The following is a 17,155-nucleotide window of genomic DNA, read 5'->3' as shown; positions in this document are numbered from 1 at the left end:
GACAGGTGGTGTCCCCCTCAGAGCCGTATCCGTCCCGTCCTGGGGTGATGGGAGAGGTGCCGGGTCCCCCCATGGCCATGCTGTTGCCGCACTCCCTCCCGGAACTCCACCGAGTGGGCAGAAGGGGCTGCAAGGTGGGAGGGTCACAGCCTGGTGCCCAGCTGCGTCTGAGCTCCCTCCCTGCCAGTGGCTGTTCTGGAACCCTGGCCCCCCACCTTTGGCGCTCAGCTCAGCCTCCCCCTGGCCTCTTCCCAGCAAACCTTGTCCTTGCCTTGGCCTGATGGGGCGTGTGCTCTGGGCCTATTTCCCGCACTGCCTGGGCCCCCACCATTAGAGAAAAGGTACTTGGGGTTAAAAACATCTCCACGGCGCCTGGGTGGCTCAGTGCGTTAAAGCCTCTACCTTTAGCTCAGTCATGATCTCGGGGTCCTGGGATCAAGCCCCACATTGGGCTCTTTGCTCAGCGGGGAGCCTGCTTCCCCCTCTTTCTCTGCCTGCCTCTCTGCCTACTTGTGATCTCTGTCGAATAAATAAAATCTTTATTTAAAAAAAATCTCCAGATCGGTGGATTCCCTAAGTACTAGGTCCACTGATGACCCCCCAGCGCCACCGGGAGCTCGTCGGAAAGGGCTGGTGGGCCGGCCAGACTGTTGGGATCAGCAGGAGCCACGGTTCTCTCCAGCTCGCCAGATGCACACAGGGCGGGCCCCCGGGTGGGCGAGGAAGGGCGCAGGCGCAGGGTCCCGCGGGCCTGGAGCTCCGGGCTGGCTGTGAGACCCGGCGCCCTCCCAACCGGGGCGGCGGGGGTCTCCCCTGCGGCGTGCGGACGCCGGCCCAACAGGTGACGGGGTGTGCGGAGCGCCCCGGGATGATGCCTGCAGCAGCCCTCGCCGCGGGGCCGACCGGCCGCGGAGTCGGCGCAGAGGTAGAGCCTGGGCGGGGAGGCCCTTCGAGAAAAGTCTGCGCGCCGCCCGGGCCGGGCTTGCTCGGTGTCTGCGACTTTGGCCGCCGAGGGTCCCCGGGGAGGGGGTCCTGGCCCAGCAGAAGCCGCTCCCCGCTCTGCACCCACCGCGGCTGGACGGCCGGGCACGGGCGCTCCCGGGCGCGACTCCCCTCGCGGCCGGCGTGCGCGCTGCGGCGTCCCGGGGCCGGGGTCGCGGGAGGGGCGGGCCGGGAGCGGCGGGGGCGGGGCCGGGGCGGGGCTCGCGGCCAGGCCCCGCCCCCCAGCGCTCAGTCGTCGGCGCGGCTGCGAGCGCGGTGCCGGGCGTCCGCGGAGCAGGTGCGGAGCGCGGCGTCTCCCGAGCCCCCGACCCCGGCCCCGGCCCCGGCCCGCGGTGAGTGCTCGGACTCCAGGCGGGTCGCCGCCGCCGCCGCGCGCCCGGTCCGGCTCCTGCGTTTGCGGACCCCGAGGGGCGCGGGGAGGCCCCGGAGGAGGAGGGCGACGGCAGGTGGGAGGCGCGCCCCCGGCTGCAGGGAAACTGAGGCCGGCGCGTGCTCGGAGGGGCGGGTCCCGGGCCCTTCTCTCGGCCCGCGTCTCCAGGAGCGCCGGCGGGGGTCGAGTGGGGGGGCCGGCAGGGCGCCCCCCCCCCCCGACCCCGCTGCCGCATGCCCCCCGAGGCCGCAGGTGGGTCGGGGCTGGGGACCTCCGAGCCGCCCCGCGGGGTTTCCCGGGGGCAGATGCCGCCGGCGCCGCTCCCTCCCTCCCCGCCGCCAGTCGTCTGAGGTCCCCTGGTCCCCACGAGAGCCCTGCGGGGCCACGGTGAAAACAATGCGCACTCACCGGCCTCTGCGCGGCCCAGACCCGCCCCCCTCATCGGGGAGGGAAAGACCTGGACGGAACTGGGGGGCCCCGAGGCTCCTGCGGGGGCACGGGGAGGGCTGTCGGTGAGCCAGGCGGGAGGGACGTGGCGGTGGAGACCGGTGAGTAAGGGCCGGGGGAGGGGGCCCCGCAGGAAATTCGGACGCAGGGCTTCGTTTTTCGTTCTAGAAGCGTCTGGGTGGCCCTTTGCAGCGGATCCCGCGCCTCACAGGGTCGGACTGCAGAGCTGCTTAAAACGCACGTTCCCAGGCCCTTCCCCGGGATCAGGCTGGGACTGGATCTCAGGGAGCAGCGTCTGTAATGGGCGCTGGGCGGCGGCTGCTGCTGGGCTGTGTACGGGGGAGCACTGTCTAGGGAGCCAGCGGGAGCTGACGGCCGGAAATCCAATAGGAGAAGTGAAGGGGCTGGGCTGGGAAGAGAAGACCAAGAGGGCGACATGGAGACCAGCATGTGGGGCCAGATACCCCGTCACTCCCCGTACACAGGGTAGCGCGGGGGACCCCTGCCCGCACGTCTCCAGGGACCAGATCTTGGTACAAAGGGACCTAGTGCTCAGAGATGTTGGTCATAAAGGTATCTATTCACTGTGCGGGTGACCAGGGGCCACACGGGACTCCAGCTGGGGAGACAGGTCAGGCTCTGGCTGCCCCCGCCACCAGCTGCTTCGGCGCCACCTAAGCCCCCAGGTGGGCTCGCAGGACAGTGTGGCTCCGAGCCCCTGGCTGGAGTCCAGGCTCCAGGCAGCTCACCCGGCCCCGGGGTGTGAGATGGGACTGGGGGGGTCCACTTTGTAGGATTCCCACTTCCCGTTCAGCCTGGGCCTTGGGGTCAGCCAGGGGACAAGGTGGACGTGTTCATGTTGGCTTGGCCCCGTGCCAGCGTGACCTTCAGGTCCTCGGCCGGCCTCACCTCGCCCACTGGACAAGTGGGGCTGGGATCCTGGCCTGGTGGCCGGGCATGAGCAAGGATGCGGGCCCATCTTGTTCCGTGCTGCTGCCCAGCCCAGGGGGCCCAGAGACACAGAGAGCTCAGGGAAGAGTTCTGCTGGGCCTGGCAGAGGGACGGCGGGGGCTTCCTGGGGGTCCGCCGTGCACTCACACCGTGCAGCTCTGGGCAAGGAGCCGACTGGTTCCCGGGGCTGGGCCGCTGTGTGCCGTAGTATCAGTGTCCGAGTGGCGAGCGGTTTCCAGGGAAACAGGACGAGTGTCTGCGCACCCCGAGAGGAGCCATCTTTCCCAGACACCTGTGCCCAGATGCCACTTTTGCCCCGTCCAGTGAACGGGCCGAGGGAGGGAGCGCCCCAGAGCCGGAGGCCGGCCTCCTTGGGCCCCAGAGCTCATGACGTGCCAGAGCTTAGAGCTTGGACAGTGGAGTCGGAGGTGGGCTCGGTCCCTGGCCACTTGCGGGCTCTGTGGCCTCGCATAAGCTTCTCAGCCTGGGGCCTCAGTTTCTCCAGGTAGATGAGGGGAGCAGAGCAGCACCCCCTTTCTGGGGCCGAGATTATGGGGCAGGGCAGCTGCCCTCTGCCTTGAGCGTTTTGTTCTCAGGGAGGCACCCTGACTCTGTGGCCGCTTGGCTTCTGCGTCATGTCTGTCTCTGGGTCCGTGAGCCCCTGTAGCCCCTGTCACTCGGCAGACACAGTTGGCGGTTGCCTTGGCAACAGCTCAAGCACTGGCTGCCACCGGCTTTGAGGGGCTGCGGGGGTAGCCGCTGCTTCCCCACAGCCAGAGAGGGGAAGGGGGCCCCGATGACCTCCCTGCTGATGGCCCGTAGGACAGCACCCCCGCGCTGCAGCGCCCGCCTCCTCACACCCCCCATCTTTGCAGGATGCCCCCCCAGGGGCAGGCAGTGGTCAGTCTGAGGAGGGAAGGCAGGGCCTCACTTCAGAGTCAGAGCCCGCAGCCCTTTCTGTCTCGAGCTCTCAGGTGCTCAGATGAGACCCTCCGAGCCCAGCACTCCCCGAGGCCCTACAGGACTGGCGCTGGGGCTTCAGGGAGCCGGCTGCGTGCTGCCTGGGTGGGCTGAGCTGGCCGGGGGCACAGAGCAGGGACGGCAGCCCCGGGGCCGCAGAGAGACAGATGCAGCAGAGGGCGGGGATTTGGTCAGGACTCGGGAAGTGGCCAGCATGCCCGGGCTCCAGCGCTCCCACCAGGGCATAAGGTGCTGAGGAGGAGGGAGCAGGTGTTCCCTAGAGACTTACAGGGACGTGGGCACGATCCCGGGGTCGCTGGCCTGGGCACACTGGGCGGGAGGGGGGATGCTCTCCTGGTTCTCCTGCCACGAGCTGCCTGGGAGATCTGGGGCCTGAATGTTGCACCCAGCTGAGTGCCCCCTTCTCCTTCGTCAGCAAGGTGATAGTGCTCCTCTGCATGGGCCGGGCCTGCCCCGAGGTTCCCTCGGGGACGGGTGAGCTCTGCCAGGAGAGGGGACCAGGGCAGGAAGTGCAAAGGTCCTGTGGTACACTGAGGGGCGCATGATGCATGCCATACACCAGAGGCTGGCAAAGCCTGGGGCAGGGAGCCCAAGGGGTAGGCACGGAGTGGAGGCCAGAACCCCAGCCTGGCCAGGGGATCAGCACTTTGATGGCTTCCGGCAGGGGCACAAAGAGACCGTGGGATTTGGGGAGAGGCACAGGTTGTTGGGTGGCCCAGGAGAGAGGTGGGTGCCTGGACCGGCCAGTGCTGTGGAAGAAGAGGCCCCGCAGCAGCTTTGTGGTCCCGCTGCCCCTGCCCCTGGGTCTGCAGGAGTTCCTGAGACTCCTGGAGGAGGCGAGCCAGTGTGACGGTGGCTGGCAGGGCCGGGGAGACCGAGGATGAGAACAAATGCACGTGGCGACACTCCTCAGGGGGTCCTGGAGACCACGTTGTCCCCAACTCGGAGATGCACACTTCTGGGGGCCTGGGCTCAGCCCCTTCCAGGGCTGCGGGCTTGTCCTCCAAGCCTGCCTGCCTCCCCATGTTCTGTCTGCACAGAGCAGGGCCCCCAGGACACACCGACCCTTGCTGCTGAGTTGTCCTCTGACTCCAGGGACACAGTCAGGGGACCCCCCCGGATGGGTGGTGGCTTGGGGTATGGCAGGATGGGCCCCCTATGCGCCAGAGCCCAGCAGCTCCCAGCCACGGAGCGTGGGCTGTGCCAGGCTCGATCGACCGACTGACCAATCGACTGATCGTCGCCTCTCGGCACCGTCCAGTCCCCAGCGCGACCCAGCCGGGGTGCCCCGTTTGCAAACGGGGCCATGAGGACTTAGACCAAGGGACTGGCCCCACGTTGCCAGCAGGAGTGCACCTGGCCCCCGGGGGTCCAGTGCTGTCCGGCAGCGAGGGAGCAGGGGGCTCTGGGGAGGCTCAGGTGCCCCCTCCTGTGCCGTGGGCAGCCCCATTGGGAGGCCGCGCCCTGCCACTGTCGGTCTGTGGCTGATGGGACCATTGCTGCTCGAGCATCTGCTGTGGTGGCCTCTGGCCGCTGGCCGTCAGAGGCTACGGCCGTGCTCTCTGCCCGCAGACCCCACCATGACGACCCTGCTGGAGATCAAGAGCAGTGTGCTCAGGCAGGTTCAGGCGCGCCCGTCCTTCCGCCGGAGGACCGAGGGAGAGCCGGGGAGCGCTGGCGCTGACCCACAGGAGCCCACCGCTGCCGGGGCTTGGTGGGTGCCCCCCCCCCGCATCCCGTGTGGACACGTGCACCCGGCTGCCCTTCCCCCGCTGGAGCCCACTCTCCCGCTGCCCTAGCACAGCCTCTGGGGGGAGCCCAGGAGAGTCTGAACCCAAGGCCTGCAGGGGCGGGGTCCACGCCGTGGACATCAGACTGAGCCCTCGGACCAGCCCAGCGGAGACCCAAGCAGTCCCCCCAAGTCGTAGGGGCCAGTGGCTGGCCCGGGGGGGGGGCAGGCATGTGCTGGGAGCCCTGAGCTCCAGGAAGGACCCGCTGACCCTCGGCCCGGCCTCTCTCTTCAGGAAACCCGGGGACGGTGTGGAGTTTTTTGCGCACATGCGTCTCATTCTGAAGAAGGGCGAAGGCAGACAGGGCCTTCCTTGCCCCGAGGTGAGGACGGCTGGGTGCTGCTGCCGGGAGCGGGGGCACCACGCTGGGCTGTCCCGCCGCCCCCCTGCAGCAGACCCCCACCCCTCCACCTCAACTCCTCCCCTCCCTGGAGTGGTCCCCACAGGAGGCCCTTACCCGAGCACCCCTCACAGGTCCTCTTACGCAGTGGTTCACCGGCCCCTGCCGAGCCCGTGGACCCCAGCCGTGGCCTGAGAGCCCTAACCCAGGAGGAGGTAAGGGGGACGGGGGTCTGGGCCCAGGGAGATCCGGGAGCACTTCCCGTGTGCCATGCTCAGGTCCTGGGGACAGGCGGACAGCCTGTGGTGGTGGGGTGAGGACTAGAATTCCCCATGGAAGCCAGTAAGTCGGGGGGTCAGACCCCTGCAGGGCCAAGCAGGTGCAACTCTACGGATGCTGAGACCCGACTCTGCCGGTGGGCGGAGCTCCTGGGAACTGGGATGCTCTGGGGAGGGGGGCAGGCAAGGTGCCTGGACCCCCAGTGGCCAGGGCTCAGGGGGACAGGGGCTGGCTGGGACTCAGGGTGCGCCCTGCTCCCTGCCCACAGGTGGAGATGCTCTATGAGGAAGCCCTGTACACGGTCCTTTACCGGGCGGGGACCATGGGCCCTGACCAGGTGGATGACCAGGAGACCCTCCTGGGCTACCTGCAGCAGGTGAGTCCCACTGGTTCCCTCCTCCCTGCTGGCCCGGCCCCGCCCCTCCCTGCCCTGCTCTGGGGAGAACGGAGCCCACTGTCTCTCCCAGCCCTGTTCTCTGCCTGGTGTTGTCCCCATTACCCAAATAATGCAGGCTTGGCCCCCATAGAGAACACCCCCTGCACACACGTGTGCGCCCAGGCAGACACACATACAGGCTGATCGGCATCCCCGGAAGGATGGGACGATGGACAGACACACGGACACACAGAGGATGGACGGATAGACAAATGTATCTTTCTCCTCCCCTGTGTGGCCCCCGGGACACTGGGCGGCTCTCTTTTGGGGACACCTGGGCCCTCACACCTGCCCGTCCTCTACAGGTGTTTGGTACAAGCTCCGACGAGCACACCAAGGCCATTGAGCGCGTGAAGAAGGCCAAGGTAGGGCTGCCACGCAGGGCAGGCAGGCGCTGACCAGCCGCGGGGCTAGGGTTCGGGGGCGGAGAGGGCGCAGCGCTGGGCCCTGTCCTGGCCCCACAGATCCTCCCTCAAGCTGCCCTCGGCACCCTCGGCCCACAGGCCCCAAGGTACACCCTGAAAGTCTCTGTCATGCGTGCCAAGAACTTGCTGGCCAAAGACCCCAATGGTGAGTGGGGACCAGCCGGGAGCTTGGCTGTGCCGGGGCCTGGTGACTGTGGAGGGCCGGGGGCGGCCCCAGGCCGGGGACTGAGGTGCCTGTGGCGTCTCAGGCTTCAGCGACCCCTACTGCATGCTGGGCATCCTGCCGGCCTCGGGCGCCCCGCGGGAACCAGGCCCACACAAGGAGCAGCGTTTCAGCTTCCGCAAAGGCAGCAAGCGTGGAGGCCCGCTGCCGGCCAAGTGTATCCAGGTCACCGAGGTCAAGAGCAGCACCCTGAACCCCGTCTGGAAGGAAAACTTCTTCTTGTGAGTCCTTTTTTGCAGCCGGGCAGCGGCAGTGGGAGTGGGGACGTGGGGGCCGCTACGCCAGGACGCGTGCCGTCTCTGTGCCTGCCCCAGCGATCTGAGCGGGGCTGGGCAGAGGACCGGCTTCAGAGGACATCACTGTCTCAGAGAGAGGTGCTGGCCCTGCGGCCACACGGTCCGGATTCACGTCCAGCCAGCCTGTCTTAGAAGCTGGAGCTCTTGGACTCTCCCCGCAGCTCTGGGAGTTCTGCCTTCCCTAGCCCACTGGCCCTGGGCAGGGGTTCGTCCTGCAGCCTCTGGCCATCTCTCTGTTTCCTCGTAGTGAGATCGAGGACGTCAACACAGACCAGCTGCACCTGGACATCTGGTATAGGCCCCGGGGCCCCGCGGCGCAAGGGACGTGCAGTGGGAGGGGACATTCAGGGCCCAGCCAGGCCCCAGACAAGCCAGGTCTGTCCCCTCGCCCGCCCCTAGGGACCATGACGATGATGTGTCTCTGGTGGAGGCGTGCAGGAAGCTGAACGAAGTCATCGGCCTGAAGGGCATGAGCAGGTAGGACGGGGGGACCCTGGGCCCCCCAGACATGGGCCAGCAGGTGGTGGCTCCCTGGGACCCCAGGTGGGCATCTACCCTGCTTTGCTCAGGTATTTCAAACAGATTGTCAAGTCGGCCCGTGCGAATGGGACAGCAGGACCCACGGAGGACCACACGGACGACTTCCTGGGGTGTCTCAACATCCCTGTCCGGGTGAGTGGGGGCCAGGGCCTTGTTCCCTCCAGGGACTCTGCTGGTGGCTATGTCCTGTGACCCCCCCCCCCAGCCTCTCCCATCCTTCTTGGGCTGGGTGGGGGCCTTGTGCGGCAGAGGAGGGGGAAGGAACAGCCTCCTGGGGTGTCTTGTGTCCAGGCACCCCTGAGTGCTCACCGTGTGCCGGTGGCCTACCTATGTTCAGTGGGAAGCAGAGGTCTGTGGGAGGGACGGGGAGGAGAGCTGCCGGTCTGCACCCCCTTCTCTCAGGAGGTGCCTGTGGCTGGTGAAGACCGCTGGTTCAAGCTGGAACCACGCTCCAGCGCCTCCCGAGTGCAGGGGGACTGCCAACTGGTCCTCAAGCTGATCACCACAGAGGTGGGGAGCTGCGGGGTCCCTTGCCCTGCATCCTGGCCCTCAACCCTTGCTGGCCGGCCGGGGCAGGGCTGGTGACGGGCGGGCCCTGCCTTCCAGAGGGACACGGGCATGAGCCAGCGCGGGCGGTCGGGCTTCCTGTCCTACATGCTGCTGCTGAGCCGTCTGCTGCAGTTCGAGCACCGGTCCCAGGAGGTAGCCACGCCCTAGGGACGGGGTGACCTGGCGCCTGGGGAGGGAGAGCAGGGGAGGCTGGGCACCGGGGGCAGGAGGCGATGGCATCTGCTCCTTCCGCTCACGTCTGCCCCCTCTCCCAGCCGGACTCGAGCAGCTGGCGCGGAGAGCTCAGCGGGCCCGCGGCCACCGTGCTGTGTCTGCACGGCGCCCAGAGCAACCTGTCTGCGCTGCAGCTGGCGGTGCTGTGAGTGGGCGGGGCGCGGGGAGGAGCCGCGGGTGGGCGGGGCTGCGCTCTCGGGGGTGGGGCGGATGGGGCGGGGTTGTGGCGGGAAAGGGGCGCTGCCAGTGAGCGGGCTAAGAGGGGCGGGCCCAGGAAGGGGCGGGGCTTGGGGAATGGGTAGAAAGTGGGCGTGGGTAGAAAGTGGGCGTGGTCGTGGAAGAGGTGGGGAGGGGTCTGGGGCGAGGAGGGGCTTGAGAAGAGGTGCTGTGAGTGGCAGCGGCTGAGAGGGGTGGAGCTGGAGGGGTTTGTGGGAGGGGAAAGAGGCGTGGTGTGTGGTGGGTGTGGCCGCAGGCCGGCGGGGCAGGAAGGGAAGGAGGAGGAGTGTTTTGAGTGGGAGGGGTGAAAGGGGGTGGTGCCATGAGGGCACTGTGGGACGGGAAGGGGCAGTAGAAGGGGCACAAGGGGTCTCCTGGGGGGTTGCCTCCTTGACTCTGCACCGACCGCGGCGGGGCTGGCCCCCACAGGCACTGGCAGGTCAGCAGCCGCCACCATCAGACCTGCACCCTGGACTATGGCTACCTGCTGGGGCTGCTGGAGGACCTGCAGGCTCACTGGGAAGAGGCGTCCTCCCTGCCCCAAGAGCAGGTGAGCGCGCCCCGCCGACGGCTGAAACTGCTGTTCCTAGAGGGTGTGCTGTGGGCTGCTCGTGGGCTGGACAGACAGGGCGCATGGCCTACAGGGTGGCGTGAGCTTGAAAACAGACTTCATGACCCACGGCAGAGCAAGACTGGGCACTGCTGAGATGGGGGGATGGGGTGGAATCCCAGGAGAGGGAGGTCGTACCCTTCACTTGGCTGAGGGACCGAGGCAGTGGGCGCTGGCCGCTGGCCAGGGGGAACTGGTGGTGCAAAGGCCCTGAGGCTGTGGGAGAAAGTAGCAGGGCCAGGCCTGTGGATGGCTGCAGGAGGCCCTTGCAGACTGGCTGCTCCCCTACCCCTACCCGCGGGGATGGCCGTGAGAGGGTCAGCTCTGACGGGCCCTGTGTGCCCAGGAGGAGAGCCTGGCTGACAGCTTCTCTGCCTTCTCCGAGTTCGGGCTGCGGCTGCTGCGCCAGTTGCGAGACTATTTCCCGGCCACCAACAGCACAGCCGTGTACCGCTTGGAGCTTCTGCTGAAGTGGGTGCCGCCCCGGGGCTGGGGGGTGGTGCGCGGGGCGGGGCAGCCGCAGTCAGCGGGCGGCCCCTGTCCAGGTGTCTCAGCAAGTTGCAGCTCTTCCAGCCGTCCTTCGAGAGCTGCCCCTTCGAGACGGAGCTGAACATGGACATCGCCGCGGCCCTGAAGGTCTGTCCCACCCCCAGCTGCCTGCCGCCCCGGCCCCGGGTTGGCCCGCTGTGCCACTCTCCGCTGCCCTTTAGCCTCCCCCGTTGCCCACAGCGTCTCGTGACTTGTCTTGCAGAGAGGCAACCGTGAGTGGTACGACAGGCTCCTGAACAGCAAGAGTCCGCGGGAGCAGGTGCCGCTTGGGGAGGGCCCGGCCACAGGGGCGGGGTGGGGCGGGGTGGCCAGGAGGTCATGAGACCCGCGCTTCCTCGCAGCCGGGGCCGCAGCGCCTCGCCGGGCTCGTGCAGCTGGCTGACGCTGTCTACGAGGATCTGCAGTCCTGCTATGGGGTCTACGCCAGCCTCTTCCACAGGTGGGGCCCCTGCCCTGGCCCCTCGGGGACGCCACTGGGCCGGGCGTGGGGCAAGCAGGTGTGTGGGGTTTGTTCCGCAGCATCGTCGAGATCGACTTCTTCACCCTCACCTTCCGGCAGCTGGAACGTCTGGTGAGGAGGGGAGGGGGAGAAGCCCCCTGGCCGGGAGGGCGCCTCAGTTTCCTTTTTGCCCGCAGTCCCTGATGCCACCGTCCTGACAGGTGGCCGAGGAGGCGTGGGTGCTGACGGAGGAGCTGAGCCCCCAGTTGACCCTCGAGGTGGCCTCGGGGCTCTTCGAGCTGTACCTGACCCTGGCCGACATCCAGAGCTTCTGGAGCAGCCTCCCCGGCCGGTGGGTGCCCTGCCCAGCCTCTCCCCTTCCCTCCACCCGCCCCCACCTGTCTCTGTCCACTCTCTGCCTCCCAGACCCATCCCCGCTCCTCCCCATCCCCCGCCCCGGCTGTCCTCCAGCCTCCTCTAGGAGGCCCCTGGGACAGGATCCCGAGGGCCCTTGGAGGGAGGGCGCCTGGGCTTTACTGGCTCCGGGTGTCTGAGTCAGGGCGAGCTCTGTCGGGCCCCCGCTGCAGCGACAGTCGCTCCCTTGCTCTGGCCGGCATCCACGCCCCCTTCCTGCCCGCCGTGAAGCTCTGGCTGCAGGTGCTGCGAGACCAGGCCAGGTGCCGACTGCAGGGAGCCGTGGACGTGGACACAGTGAGTAGGACCCAGGCCCGAGGCTGCTGGGCTCAGTGAGGGCTGCCCTGCAACCCAGGCCTCCTCCCGCCCTCTTAGCTGGAGCCCACGGACACCTCCTCCAAGCACAGCAGCTCCGCGGCCACTGCCAGCCTCTGCTTCAGTCACATCCAGGAGCTGTGGGCCCGCCTGGCGTGGCCAGACCCTGCCCAGGCCCAGGCGCTGGGCACCCAGCTGAGCCAGGTGCGTGGCTATGGGTGTGGGGAGTGGGGTGTGGGAGGGCAGCAGCTCCAGGGGACACAGCCCACAGCTCCCACCCGTCGCGTCTCCCCCAGGACCTGTGCGAGGCCACCCTCTTCTACACGGAGCTGTTGCGGAAGAAGATGGACGCTCAGCCCCGGCCCTTGGGCGAGGCCGTGAGCGAGCCAGTGAGCAAGCTGGTGGCCGAGCGGCGGGGGGGTTGGTGGCTGCGTGGGGCCGGCGCGGGGCTGCCCACGCACCCGCCCACATCTGGCCGGCTTCCCCAGCTCTGCGTGGTGCTCAACAACGTGGAGCTCCTCCGCAAGGCTGCTGGGCAGGCTCTGCGGGGTCTGGCGTGGCCGGAGGCGACCTCGGCGCTGGAAGGGGGGCTCCCACGGCCCCTGCTCAGCTGCACGCGGGCCCTGGACGAAGACCTGCAGCAGGAGGTCCAGACCTTGACGGCGCACCTGACCTCCAAGGTGGGTGGGCTGGCGGGCAGGTGCGGGAGCCGGCCGCCGGGTGCCCTGCCGCTGGGTGCCGAGCGCTGCCCTCCCGCAGATGGTGGCCGACATCCGCAAGTATGTGCAGCACATCGGCCTGTCGCCGGACTCCATCCAGAACGACGAGGTGAGTGCGCGGCCGGCGGGGGGCGTGTGGGGGGCCCGTGGCTGGGCTGGCGCTGAGGGTGCTGCCCGCAGGCTGTGGCCCCGCTCATGAAGTACCTGGACGAGAAGCTGGCCCTGCTGAACGCGGCGCTGGTCAAGGAGAACCTGAGCAGGTAGGGCTGGGGCGGGGGGGGGGGGGGCAGGGTGCGGCCCACGGTGCCGCTGCCGACACCGGGTGTCCCTGCAGGGTGCTGGAGGCCCTCTGGGAGCTGCTGCTACAGGCCATCCTGCAGGCGCTCGGGGCCAACCTGGACGTCTCCGCGGACTTCTATGGCCGCTTCCACTTCGCACTGGAGGTAGGGCCCTGGGGAGGAGTGGTGCCTGCCGGGGCGCCTGGCTTTCCCAGCCTGAAGGGCTCCTCGCGGATCCTGGCCGCCCGGCACCTCCTGCCGGCCCGTGCACTGTGTCAGCAGCGCCTGGGCCCCCGGGCCTTGGCATTCTGGCCCGGGGCTTCAGAGGGACGGCTGTGCCTCTCACGACTCTGCCTTCTTGCCCTGTCCCAGGCCCTGGTGAATTTTTTCCACGCGGAGGGTCAGGGTCTGCCCCTGGAGAGCCTGAGGGACGGAAGCTACAAGGTGAGGCCTGGCCTGGGGGCCTCCGGCCGAGGGGGGGGAATCCTGCGCTCTGGGGCCGGTGCTCAGCGCCCCGTGCGCCCCGCAGAGGCTGGAGGAGGAGCTGCGTCTGCACCAGTGCTCCACGCGCGAGTGCATCGAGCAGTACTACCTGGACAAGCTCAAGCAGGTAGCGAGGCCCCGGGCTGCCCACTCGGCCTCTCCCCGCGCGCCCCGCACCCCCCAGCCTGGTCACTGGCCTGAGCCCTTCCACAGAGGTCCCTGGAGCAGAACCGGTTCGGGCGCCTGAGCGTCCGCTGCCACTACGAGGCGGCGGAGCAGAGGCTGGCGGTGGAGGTCCTGCACGCCGCGGACCTGCCCCCGCTGGACGCCAACGGTGAGCGGGCGGGGCGCCGCAGGGTGCGGGGCGCGGGGCTGGAGGGCTGCCGGGTGGCGGCGCTCACGGCCCACTCCCGGGGGCGCCCCTCAGGCCTGAGCGACCCTTTTGTGATCGTGGAGCTGGGCCCGCCCCACCTCTTCCCGCTGGTGCGCAGCCAGAGGACGCAGGTCAAGAGCCGGACGCTGCACCCCGTGTACGACGAGCTCTTCTACTTGTGAGTGTCCCGCCCCGCCCCGCCCCGCCCCCAGCAGTCCTCGCGCGCGCGCCGGAGTCCGGGCCGGGCCGGGCTCCGATGACCGCCCTCCGCCCGCAGCTCCGTGCCGGCAGAGGCGTGCCGCCGCCGCGGCGCCTGCGTGCTGTTCACGGTCATGGACCACGACTGGCTGTCCACCAACGACTTCGCGGGGGAGGCGGCCCTCGGCCTGGGCAGCATTGGTGGCATAGCGCAGCCGCAGGTGGGAGGGAGTGCCAGGGCTCGGCAGCCTGTCACCCTGCACCTGCGCCGGCCCAGAGCCCAGGGTGAGTGCGGTCCGGGGGTGGGGGGGTGGGGGGGTGGGGGGGTGGAGGGCTGGCCGGAGGTAGGGGCTCACGCTGCCCCCCCCCCTCCCCGCCCGCAGTGAAGTCAGCGCTCAGGATGCTGGAGGGCCGCACCAACAAGGAGGCGCAGGAGTTTGTCAAGAGACTCAAGGAGCTGGAGAAGAGCATGGAAGCAGACCCTTGAGCCCCTCCACGAGTCCCCGGGTCGTCTCATCCAGCCCCGTGGTCGGCTTTGTGCAGCCGGGGCTCACTCCCCCCCGCCCCCCCCGCCGTGTGGTGTGCATGCGCAGCGCTGGCCCTCCCGCTCCTTCCCGCCCTGGCCGTGTCTGTGTCCGTGTGGTGTGTCCTGTGAACCCTGTGAATCCATCCAGCACCCCCCATGCTGGGTCTGGGGAGCTGACTCGGGGCCTGGCCAGCAGGTGAGCTTCCCCGTCTGCTTGCTCGGCTCCCACGGCCACGTGGCAGGCAGGCACTGGTCTGAGAGCAGGGTTCTCAGTGGGGTGGCTTAGCTCCCCAGGAAACGTCAGGCCATGTCTGGAGTCAGCTGTGGTGGTCGCGACTACAGTCTGGGGCAGGGGCTCCTGGGACTAGTGGTGAGAGCAGGGCTGCCCCCAGCAAAGGTGGGCCGCTCTCCGAGCTTACCGGCGCCACGGCAAAGAGCCCATCTTAGAAGAAGCTCTGTCTTCTCTTCTGGGGCTGGGAGTGTGGCAGGGCTTCGTGGGCCCAGAGGCAGGACAGCAAGGGTTTCAGTCTGGACCATGCAAGGGGGCAGGAAACAGCTCCCAGGGGCTCTGACGAAGGGGAGGGTGGGCACCCAGAACCCTTCACTCAGAGGGTGTACGGACGGGTTTGCTTAAGAACCACGTAGATCTCCACTTCCCACCTGGCTCTGAGGCCTGGGAGCGGGTCCCCTGGCATCACTGTGAGGCTGGGGACATCACGTAGCGTTGGTCTGCCTAAGGAGCTCCGTGCTGGGCACGCAGCTGTCCAGCATATTCTGTGCATACCCGCACCTGCCCGTGCAAGACCAGCCTCACGCCTGGCACCCCCGCGGTCCACACCCTTCCCAGGCAGGCCCTGCCTCACTGGAGACTCATCGCCCGCAAGGCTCCCCAATCCCCAGACCCAGTGCAAAGAAACAGGTTCACACTGGGGTCTCCTTGGCCCGCAGCTTCAATGGAAGGGCTGGACGGCCCCAGAGCACAGCCATGTCACACGCATGGGGACAGAGTCTGGTGTTGCTCAGTGCTGGGAGGGCTGAGGCTGCTGGGCCCGTTGTGTCCCCACAAGCCCTGCTGTGTCTCCTCAGTGCTCCGCCAGTGAGAATAAACACGTGTGCAGTCTTTAGTCTCTCTGCCGTTTCTTGATTCCTTCCCAAACCTCCGCGGGGGCCTGGGCCTTGGCCCCTTGCTCAAGAGGACTGTCCTCTTCAGGGCAGCTCCTGCTGCCGTGGCCTCCTCCGTCCTCGGCATCAGGGCCGTGCCCCCCAGACTCGTCCTCGCTGTCGCTGTCACCGCTGTCTGCAAGCAGCCTGGAAGGGACAGGTGTGTCCACCGAGGGCACGCTCACTCGACAAAAGCCCAGCTGAGAGCACATCTCCTGTTCCCTGGGAAGCCCAAGGACCTACCGGGTGCCAGCCACTGGCCTGTTGGGGTTTGCAAACGCGCGCCCAGAATCCAAGTCAAAAGGATCTGAACAGAAGAAGCAAGCAAGAAGGGGACGTACAGGTGAGCTCAGAGCACAACCGAGCCTCCCAGGTGCTGGGGCAGAAAGGCCTCACCCCCTCGGCTTCTCAAAAGGAGGTGTGGCATGCTGGGAAGGTCCGGGCTCCCAACCAGAGCGCTTGCATTCCATGCCAGGCTCACCGATTTCCTCCTCCTCGGGGCGCTCCTTGGCGTGGGCCAGGAACTCCTGCTCGGCCTGGAGTACCTCCTCTGCGCTGCTGCAGGCCGCATACTTGTCCAGGAGCTGGCGGTTCAGGTCTAGGAAGCCCTCGCCCCACTTGAACTTCCGCAGCAAAATGACAGCAAGGTCCGAGAAGCCTGACGGCGCGGACACCAGAAACCCAACAATGCTGACAATCTGTCTCCCACCCCAAGTGTATCCCCGGGACCCTCAATGCCGTCCCCGCACCTGAAACTCCCCGTCAGACACCATCCTACAGTCCAGACGAGCCGCTCGCCTGCCTCTGCTGCGCACGGAGGCCCTCTCATGGGGCTGCCTGTCCGAGCCTCCACAAGGACCGTGCGTGCTCTGAGCGCAAGGTGAGGGGTGACAGATGGCACTGCGGTCCTGCCCTGTCCACCTCGACCGCCTCACACGTCCTCACACTGCCCGCAGGGGGAGAGGGTGGAAAACACAGGGCTGCCGGTGTGGCCAGACTCGGCCGGCACTCACCCAGGATGCAGAATGCGGCGGCGAAAGCCTCCACGCAGGACAGCTTGCAGGGCCGGCCGTAGTTCACCGGGTTGGCGGCCACGAGGTGGGGCAGCAGCCGCACGTGGCTCCCCCGCATCTTCCCGAACGGGGTCTCATCCAGGCGGGCCCAGGAGCAGTCGACGACAGCGACCCCACTCTGTGCCACCAGCTGTCTGTCGGGAGCAGGGGAGGGCTAGGTTCCGGAGAGGACGCCCCTGGAGACTGAGCTCTCCAGGGACACAAGAACATCATTCCTGGGCCCCCAAACAGTCCGGGCAGTGCGTGTTCCTGCAGCAGACTCCTTTATTCACTCAACACACGCTGACTGAGACCTACTAGACCCTGCGCTAGGCAACGGGGGCAACCTCGACACGCACGCCTCGCGGAGCCCCGCCAGAAGGATGCGCCAGGGCCCCGCCCACTCCCCCATCCCCGGCCCCCGCTCCTACCTGTCCGCGGGGGACACGTACTGGGAGCCCACCGGGCTGAGCACGACGCCGCCGAACCTGTGGCCCAGGCGCAGGCAGCGCACCAGACCCAGGCGGGCCAGCTTGCGGCCGGTACAGCGCCGGGGGTCACAGTGGCCCAGCTCCCACATGGCCAGCGTGCAGGGTAGCCGCGCCGCGCCCGAGCGGCCCTCGTCCTCGGCCGCCTCTGGTTCCACGGACGCTGCGCGGGGGCACGGAACGATACGGAGCCTCAGGCGCAGCTCGTCGGGCCGGCCCCAGCCCCCGGCTCCCCGCCCCTGCCCCCGATCGCACCCCACTCACCGCGCAGCGCGGCGCCCACCTCCTCGGCGAAGGCCTCCAGGGAGCGGCCCGCGGGGTGCCGAGCGCGGCTGCCTTCGGCCCCCGGCCTCCGCGCGGCCCTTCTGCGGCCCATGGCGGGCAGCGGGGCCCCGGACACCTGTGGATTCACAGCTCCGCCGCGGGGCAGCCACGAGCGCTCGCGCAGGCGCCGAGCGCCACTTCCGGCCC

The 17,155-nt window shown here is 68.5% G+C and overlaps 2 protein-coding genes across 4 annotated transcripts; one reads left to right on the top strand and one right to left on the bottom strand.

Moving 5' to 3' along the window:
• Positions 1-1,269: 1,269 nt before the first annotated feature.
• Positions 1,270-14,096, top strand: BAIAP3 (BAI1 associated protein 3). Of its 2 annotated transcripts, XM_045993933.1 has the most exons (34): positions 1,270-1,334; positions 5,324-5,465; positions 5,776-5,863; positions 6,016-6,096; positions 6,429-6,536; positions 6,902-6,961; positions 7,100-7,166; positions 7,270-7,465; positions 7,788-7,832; positions 7,940-8,017; positions 8,110-8,212; positions 8,483-8,590; positions 8,687-8,782; positions 8,905-9,008; positions 9,509-9,629; positions 10,036-10,160; positions 10,235-10,325; positions 10,441-10,497; positions 10,580-10,677; positions 10,758-10,809; positions 10,899-11,029; positions 11,265-11,388; positions 11,467-11,610; positions 11,703-11,795; positions 11,895-12,086; positions 12,166-12,234; positions 12,306-12,385; positions 12,460-12,568; positions 12,776-12,847; positions 12,933-13,013; positions 13,100-13,220; positions 13,314-13,437; positions 13,537-13,742; positions 13,841-14,096. In XM_045993933.1, exons 2-34 carry the CDS (start codon positions 5,332-5,334, stop codon positions 13,942-13,944), a joined length of 3,462 nt encoding a protein of 1,153 aa, XP_045849889.1. In that variant the 5' UTR covers positions 1,270-1,334; positions 5,324-5,331; the 3' UTR covers positions 13,945-14,096. The 2 variants fall into 2 exon arrangements, with proteins under 2 accessions (XP_045849889.1, XP_045849890.1); XM_045993934.1 differs by lacking the exon at positions 8,483-8,590.
• An 821-nt stretch (positions 14,097-14,917) lies between these two features.
• Positions 14,918-17,139, bottom strand: TSR3 (TSR3 ribosome maturation factor). 2 transcript variants are annotated; one of them, XM_045993943.1, is made up of 6 exons: positions 16,949-17,139; positions 16,649-16,847; positions 16,158-16,351; positions 15,626-15,802; positions 15,388-15,451; positions 14,918-15,291 (listed from the first exon to the last, which is right to left on the bottom strand). In XM_045993943.1, exons 1-6 carry the CDS (start codon positions 17,058-17,060, stop codon positions 15,105-15,107), a joined length of 933 nt encoding a protein of 310 aa, XP_045849899.1. In that variant the 5' UTR covers positions 17,061-17,139; the 3' UTR covers positions 14,918-15,104. The 2 variants fall into 2 exon arrangements, with proteins under 2 accessions (XP_045849899.1, XP_045849898.1); XM_045993942.1 differs by having other exon boundaries at positions 16,628-16,847; positions 16,949-17,137.
• Between the last annotated feature and the right edge of the window lie 16 nt (positions 17,140-17,155).

The sequence above is a fragment of the Meles meles genome, chromosome 21 (assembly GCF_922984935.1).
Source record: "Meles meles chromosome 21, mMelMel3.1 paternal haplotype, whole genome shotgun sequence".
Taxonomy (NCBI): domain Eukaryota; kingdom Metazoa; phylum Chordata; class Mammalia; order Carnivora; family Mustelidae; genus Meles; species Meles meles.
The sequence above is the reverse complement of the archived record's forward strand: the minus strand, read 5'-3'. Positions and strand labels throughout refer to the sequence as shown.

What these genes read in the sequence shown, in the direction of transcription:
- BAIAP3 (XM_045993933.1), top strand. Translation starts at nt 5,332, where the DNA reads ATGACGACCCTGCTGGAGATCAAGAGCAGTGTGCTCAGGCAGGTTCAG. An exon ending in GCGCTGCAGCTGGCGGTGCT is followed by an intron (nt 9,009 to 9,508) that starts GTGAGTGGGCGG and finishes TGGCCCCCACAG; the next exon opens with GCACTGGCAGGTCAGCAGCC. An exon ending in TGGAGCAGCCTCCCCGGCCG is followed by an intron (nt 11,030 to 11,264) that starts GTGGGTGCCCTG and finishes CCCCCGCTGCAG; the next exon opens with CGACAGTCGCTCCCTTGCTC.
- TSR3 (XM_045993942.1), bottom strand. Translation starts at nt 17,060, where the DNA reads ATGGGCCGCAGAAGGGCCGCGCGGAGGCCGGGGGCCGAAGGCAGCCGC. An exon ending in TACGTGTCCCCCGCGGACAG is followed by an intron (nt 16,352 to 16,627) that starts GTAGGAGCGGGG and finishes TGCTCCCGACAG; the next exon opens with ACAGCTGGTGGCACAGAGTG. An exon ending in CCCCGAGGAGGAGGAAATCG is followed by an intron (nt 15,452 to 15,625) that starts GTGAGCCTGGCA and finishes TCTTCTGTTCAG; the next exon opens with ATCCTTTTGACTTGGATTCT.